Raw genomic sequence first — 7,494 nt, 5'->3', positions numbered from 1 at the left:
ATAAGACTATATAAGACTATAAGACTTATAACACTATAACACTTTAAATTTCAACACATATTGTATCATTTATCTTATAAAATCTCCCAATAGACTGGTAACTTGGATAACAAATCAAAATCTGTGATTGATTTTTTCAGCTAAGAGGTTAGTATACCTAAAAGACCTTCTACTCAATACCTTTTGGAAGTATCAAAACAAAAAGTTTTCAACGTCTTCCAGGTTTTCTTTGGAAACTGTGGATTTGATGTTATTTTCTAGAAAACAGCAGAAAACAAAAATGATAATTTTGTAAGTAAATCAATAAAATTGATTTATGGTGACGTTGGTGGGTAGAGTCTGAAGTGAACTTGTACATTACATAATGTTATCTTGGCTTCAAAGCTGTTATCTCATTTTGAGAAAAACTGTATCAGACAGGGTGTCCATTTGTATGTTGATTTTGGTGAGGTTCTTTTTTCAGTGCAGGATCAATATACAAGAAATTTCTTGATTGAGTTGGCCAGCAAATGGCAATGGCTCTGATTTATTAAAGCTCTCCAAGGCTGGAGAGGATACACTTTTATCAGTGAAGCTAGGTGATTCAGCAAACATGGAATGGATCTGGTCCAGGATTGAAAACATTTAATAACAAATAGCCATTGACTTTTAAGAAATCCATTCCAGGTTTGCTGGATCACCTAGCTTTACAGCTGAAAGTGTATCCTCTCCAGTCTTGGAGAGCTTTATTAAATCAGGCCCAATGTCTGCATCTACCACAGGATATCAGCATAATTGTTATAATGTAGCAGTCTGGATAGAAATGAGCTTTTTGAATCTACTTGGGTTTGGGTGGTAACCAAGTCAGTTATCTCTTTTCTGGATACTTGCCAGTGAGGGGTATTGATGAGCAATACATCCTCATCTTTTTGTGAAGGAAGAGTCTTGTACTATGTTATTGTCATTGCACTTTCACCAAAACTTTCCCCTAGACACAGTGGTGCCACAATTCTGCTGCAAAGCAATTCTGTTACTGCCAGGAAGTGACAATCCTAGCAAACCCATCTTTCCAACATGTTAAAGCACAGCAAGTGCTTTAGCCAACTAAAACTCATTAAGCAAAAATCGTCCCATTTAAGGATCCGGTTTCACATTCTCATTTTCAAGTTGGCTAGTAGAATGCTGATTTTTGAGCCCAAATGTAGCCCCAGGAAAAAAAAGCCATGTATCCAACTTCTTCATGCAGTCCTGTTCATCAGCACAATGCTGTGGTTGAGAAAGTCTTAGCAGCAACGGAATTTTTGAAATTCACTTGTGGAAGTTGTACTATTGCTTCAGAAAAAGCTGTGGAAACCAACTACCTAACAGCAATGGGGAAGTGTAAAGGATTGGGTGAATTACCCCATATTACACAAAGTCACAGCAGCCCACCACCATATATCTGGTTTTTATTTCAGCAAAGATTAACAAACGTTTTCCTTAACTTTTCTGGGAGTTTGAGTTTATCGGAATACCATAAGCTAGTGGTGGACATTCAGTCTGATAAGGACATAAAGCTTCCTGTTTATCTTGAACAGCTAAAGGTTGTACTAAGGACAAACTGAACAGTATGATTGTTGGCAGCTAATATTTATTCCTTTCATTTCTTTTCCTTGGTTTCCGTTTGTCAGTGTTGTACATTTTTCAATGTCTTTATATACTGCCAGGACACAGAGGATTATTTATAGTAGTTGGAGGAAAGGGAAGCATTTCTGACGCCCTTAACTTCTTGTTGGATATTGAAGAGAATCTGTGCATGGATATTAAAGTATTACCTTTTTTTTTAAATTTCACAGCCAAAATTGTGTATTGATGGGCTTTGGTTTGTGTCATTGGGGTCAATGTGTAAGACACCTCTGAGATTACTCATTGACATGTTCTTTTGACCTGCAAATGAACCCCTTTTGACCTGAGTTTGACTTACTTTAACCTACCTACTTTTTTGTTTTGTTTTTTTTTCAAACATTGTTTGTTTAGAAGAATTCTTACAGTAATACAAACTCAAAACAAGGCAATCAAGAATACAGAGCACTAATAAAGCAGAACCGGGCTTAATGCCCCAGGGGACTAAGAAGCCAGGTCCTTTACAATGTAGGCATGGCCAAAGATGAGGCACTCGAGCTGCCCACGATATAACAAAAGAACAATCTGCAAACACTCCATTTCTGATATGGTGCACTTCAAACAGTTCTTTTTATTTGCATGGTGACAGGTTAGCACCTTAGTCAAGTTTCCCCGTTGGGAAAATTCTTTACTTGTTGGTCTCCAGAACAGGAAATTTAGAGATACACAGATGTGTCTAACATATTTTGTTTTAATCAACAATTGTTTTAATCAACAATTGTTAGATTTTAAAACTGTGTGTCTATTAGGAAGATTTCTCATTACTTCATAGTCACAAGAAAAGAAGTTTGCAGGAATATTAATAACCCAACAGAGGTTTTTTGGTATTCTTTGTACTACCCAAAACCAATAAAAAAAAATGTAGCTGTTCGACATTTGTTATTTGCACATATTGTAAAACTATTTATTTAGTGGATTTGCTATCAACCTCATCATATTCATATGAGTGAACCTGTAGTTGGCTCACATTGCACTCAGCTTTTTGTATGGAATGTGTGCCATTCATAGTCCTACCATCTCCTACATACCATCTCTGAGTTTTAGATTTGGTGCTCATAGTCTTAGGGTTAACCAAGAGTATCACAGTATTGTTTATTACAGCACTGGCAGTGATCATTCAGTATCAGCAAGTACATTGTCATGGCCTACATCAGTTTCCAGAACACAAGACCTTTACCTTCTCAGATCCGTTGATCCCGGAGGTTTCCTGAATCGAGTCCCACGTTGTCCTGGAATGTTCCTTTGTCCCAGCGTAAAGGAAGAATTGGGGGGCTGCCATCTTCTTTCCCCTTCTTCTGCCATCTTTGTACGTTACCTGATCTTGCACTGCACAGGCACGAGATCCGGTGACGTATATAGGGAAAAACAAAGAAAAACACTGCGCATGCATGAGATCAGCAATTACTTTTTTTTTTACCCCATTGAAGAAAAGGCTCCTTCTGCACTGTCTGAGATTGTTAGAAAAGTAACACATCAGGGTAAGGATCCTTGTTTTCAAAAAAATATGATAGTTATCTTTCATTTGAGTGAAGTGAGATATAAATATACAGTCACATGGCTAAAATAATAATACTTAACTATGTAAAGCTCAAAGTGCAGATTTTTCTTCGAGGAGGGACGAATATAGGACATTACATCCATCTCTGTTTCCCCAACCCGCGGATCACAAGGTTTACTTTTACCAGATTCTAAGTCCAGTTCCTTTCCAAGTGTTTCAAGAGGCAGTGCATTGCTTAGTTCTGGGTTTTTTATGACTGCTGTCATAAATAACAACTAGGCCACAGACTTTGTATTCTTTTAAAGGTTTATAGAATGCACAACCAGCTCAAATCATGACAAATACCAGTCAGAAAGACATCAAATATAAATTGAATGCAATTGTCTGTGAATTCTAAGTGGTTTCAGAAACGTCTCAAGCTAATATTAAGCTGGTGCCATTGACACAGGTCCATAAGGTACAAATGCTCCTGCAGAGCAATATAATGAAAAGCTGTAGATGTGTTAAAAATACATAGGAAAGTCATGGCTTTTGAGGGGGCTTGGGAGCATCTATCTGCACCAACTTTGAGAAGATCTGAACTGTCAGTTTAAATTGGCTGAGTACATTTTTGGTGCATCGGCGTAATTGATCATTAAAACTCTGTTTCTTTTCTTCCTAAAGCAGCCACAACCTGAGTAGTAAAGCCAGTCCTCAGCCAGCAGTTCCAGATTTGGGACCCTTGCAGTGGTCTACTTGCAGAGGTCCTGCATTCCCCCTTTTATTAAAACCTATAAATCCACAATCAATAAAGCCTATTTTTCCTGCTGATTGGAGAGCTTTGGTTCTGACTTGGCAGGAGGGAATATCTGACCTATGCAGAGTGTTCACTACTTCCACAAACAGTGCTGGCAGGTGAATCGCCTTTTTTTTTTTTTTTTTTTAATCTCAAGCTGCAGTTAACTTTTAAAGAAATTGTTTTGATGCACTTGGTATGTGTTTAGCCAATTTTAACCGACAGTTCAGTTGGACATTACCCTCCTATTGTGTGATTCTTCCCCCACCTCCTAGATTGTAAGCTCTTTGGGGCAGGATCCTCTCCTCTTTCTGTGTCACTGTCTGTATCTGTCTGTTATTTGCAACCCCTATATAATCTACAGTGCTGCGTAATATGTTGGCGCTATATAATGCATAATAATATTTTCTGCCAGTATACAATTACGGTATGTGTATTTACTTTTCAAACTATTTTTTTAATCGGTACCAAGTGTGGGAAGTTACTGATGAGTAGTTCATAAGTCTTCAAAAAGTGTTAAAAATCTTGCCAGTGAAACATTAGCGGGAAAAAATGAGTCAGGAGTTATTTTTGGTTAAGGAAATGAAAAAATAAGTATCGGCATCATTTCTTCAGAAAGATTCATACATATGGTTTTGTTACCCTTACAGGCAAAAGTTTTGTATGATTTTGTGGCTGAACCTGGAAATAATGAGCTGACTGTGAGGGAAGGAGAAGTCATTACAGTAACGAATAAGGTAAGCTTGTATTTTATTGTTTACCCCCCTTTATTCTTCAGTAAAATGGAATTATTTTCAGCATTTTCTTATTTTGTTTTTTTATTGGACACGCTTATATTGTTTTAATGCACAAATATAATTAAAGCAATGTATAGGGTGGGACAGCTTATGTGTTCTTTCTTTTTTCAATAGCTGAAAGCTAAACTCCAGCCTTACCCTCTGGTCTTGCACAGTTATACAAGCCTCTCCCCTTTATTAAAGCTGCTTAATCTGATTTCTCTGCACACTGTGAGCTTCTCTTAATAAGCATTTGAAGCTATAGCTAGTCAGAGCTGCAATATTTCCTGTCTGGAGGACATTCAGCATCATCAACTTTTTTCCTTTCCTGCCTTACTGCCTGGCCTGTCCCTTTTTGTTTGTCAGTAAGACATGTTTTTAATCTTGGAGGCACAGCATACCAAGTCATGTGCATATACAGTCTGCTTAGCACTCATTCCAGACTGATATCCACCCATCAAAGCATTTTGATGTTTGCATAACTGTTCCCAAGAATCGGCACACTGCTTTAATCAGAATTGTGGGCTTTTGAGAGGAGGACGGAGTCAGAGTGCTGCAATGTTTCAAAGAAGCTATGTAAAGCACCCTGTTTGCTCCTCCCACCAGCCATGATTTTTCTGCATTACAGAGAGCATAAGAGACCCAGTGATAATGTCACCGGTTCTAAAGAAAGGTAAGTAATATACACTAAAATGTTGTATAAAAATGTTACCAGAATGTTATTCGAGAGGCATGGAGGGCAAAATATAAGCAGAATAAACTTCAGGTTTAAAGAATAATTGTATGTTTCTACGTTTTGATCTGTGCTATTGTAAAGCTTACGTTTCTGATGCACAGCAATTATCCAACTAAAGGTGCGTACACACTTCCAATTTTTATCGTTCAAAACGAACGACGAACGATCGATTGGGCAAAAATCGTTCGTTAAAAAAGTAACCAACGACGCCGACGACCGAGGAAAGTCGTTGGAAACGAACGACCGGACCGGCGGATCGGATTGGACGACGATCGTTGAACATCGTTCGTGTGTACGATCGTTCGTTGATCGTCTATGTTCTGAGCATGCGTAATGAACGAACGTTCGTTCACTTTCCTGTCGTGCACATAGTTCCTCTATCGCTCAAACGATCGTATCTATTGTGTGTACAATATCTACGAACGATCGTGTCGTTATCTCTATGTGCAGGATCGGTGCTATACGATCGTTCGTAGATATCGTGCAGGATCGTTCGTCGTTCGTTTTCCAACGATAATAATTGGAAGTGTGTACGTAGCTTTAGTCTATGCACACACGTCAGATGATAATGGACGAGAATCTGGCGTGTGTACAGCACTTGTCGTTCATGGATCTGTACTGGCAGATCCACGAACGATTGTAAGACAATTGAAGGGGAGGGAGGGAGTGAAGTGGGGTGCCACTCTGTCATTCTCTCCCCTTCCCTCTCCATGGAGCAGAATAGTGCTGTATGTACATCTCTCGTTCATGCATCATACTGTCTTTTGTCATTGGAAAGGATTCGTAAAGATCCTTTCCAATGACAGTTATTATTAAACAGGATTTATATAGCGCCAACATATTACGCAGTGCTGTACAAACATATTGCAAGTGTGTGCGCAGCTTTAGGCTATGTACAAACACTAGATGATTGTCACCCAAGACAAACAGTTATAAATCAATTTTGTGTATAGCTGTCCCCTGACATCATTCACCAATCTGTCTTGGTGGATTGATGAACAAGTGGGTTTGGCAAGACTCCTGTACTTTCCTGTAAAGGAGAGTGTTGCGGGGTTCCACTCATTCACCCTCCCCTATCCAGTCTCAGTTGAACAGAACAGTGTTGAATGTACAGCACTTTCTCATTCTGTCACTGGAAACAATCATAAAAGATTATTTCCAGTGGCAGATATCTAACCTATGTACATAGCTTTAAATATGTCGAGTTGAGTCCAAATTGCTTATCTGCATATTTGAAACAAGAGTCCAACATTATAAGCAGACAACTAGCATTTGCAGAATCCGATGTCCCCAAATAAAGCTGCCAAGCTTATCTCAGGAAAGAAACATCTCCTGATGGACTGCATTCCAACAAGCCCTGTTATATTGAAAATGGACTAAAACAATGCTTATGTTAGCACTCCTTCTGGAAAACAGTCAGGAATTAGCTGTTAACCTAAAACCCATCAGATTGACTTTTCACTGTGTTGCATAAACTAGGAATATAGACAAGATACAAAAGATCAATACATATTTTAGTTGTGTATTCAAATACATTAATAAATAGAACATTACCTGACTTTTTATACTAGTACCCCTAATCTGGTATCATGTCCCCTGCACTGACTAATGTCTGGTACTACTGAATCACGTAGGAAAGAAGGGGGGCACCCTAATTATCAAATCATAGCCTAGAGAGGTCCCGAAAAAAAGCTGCATTGCTTTATTTACAGTGGAGAGAAGTGACGTCAGGTTAGGTCACAGACCTGGCGTGTGTTATTCTGTGAACCGATCAAAGAGTGCAAACATTTGGCATTTTAACAAATAACATATATACATTATAAACTGTATATTTATATCCTCCCCATTTTGCTTTAGAGGTGTTTTAGGATTATCAACTACATGTATGTGTCATATAGTGCTGGATGACAGGTATCTAATGAGCATGGGCACAAATAAATGCTTAGAGGAGTCACATAGACATGTACATGGAAAGGGGGGAAAAGAGTTAGCCATAACAGTAAGATCTTTACATTTACAATATTCATAAGCTTGAATTTACTGTCCCAACCTTTGTCTTCTTGTTATA

The 7,494-nt window shown here is 38.4% G+C and overlaps 1 protein-coding gene across 1 annotated transcript in view; it reads left to right on the top strand.

Moving 5' to 3' along the window:
* Positions 1-7,494, top strand: part of SNX9 (sorting nexin 9) — a 58,716-nt gene that overhangs the window by 18,925 nt on the left and 32,297 nt on the right. The window contains exon 2 of the mRNA XM_072409371.1: positions 4,565-4,651. Within this exon, the coding sequence (XP_072265472.1) occupies positions 4,565-4,651 (87 nt within the window). The remainder of the gene's footprint in view (positions 1-4,564; positions 4,652-7,494) is intronic.

Source organism: Pyxicephalus adspersus, chromosome 4 (assembly GCF_032062135.1).
Source record: "Pyxicephalus adspersus chromosome 4, UCB_Pads_2.0, whole genome shotgun sequence".
Classification (NCBI taxonomy): Eukaryota; Metazoa; Chordata; class Amphibia; order Anura; family Pyxicephalidae; genus Pyxicephalus; species Pyxicephalus adspersus.
This window is presented reverse-complemented; position numbering and strand designations above follow the sequence as displayed.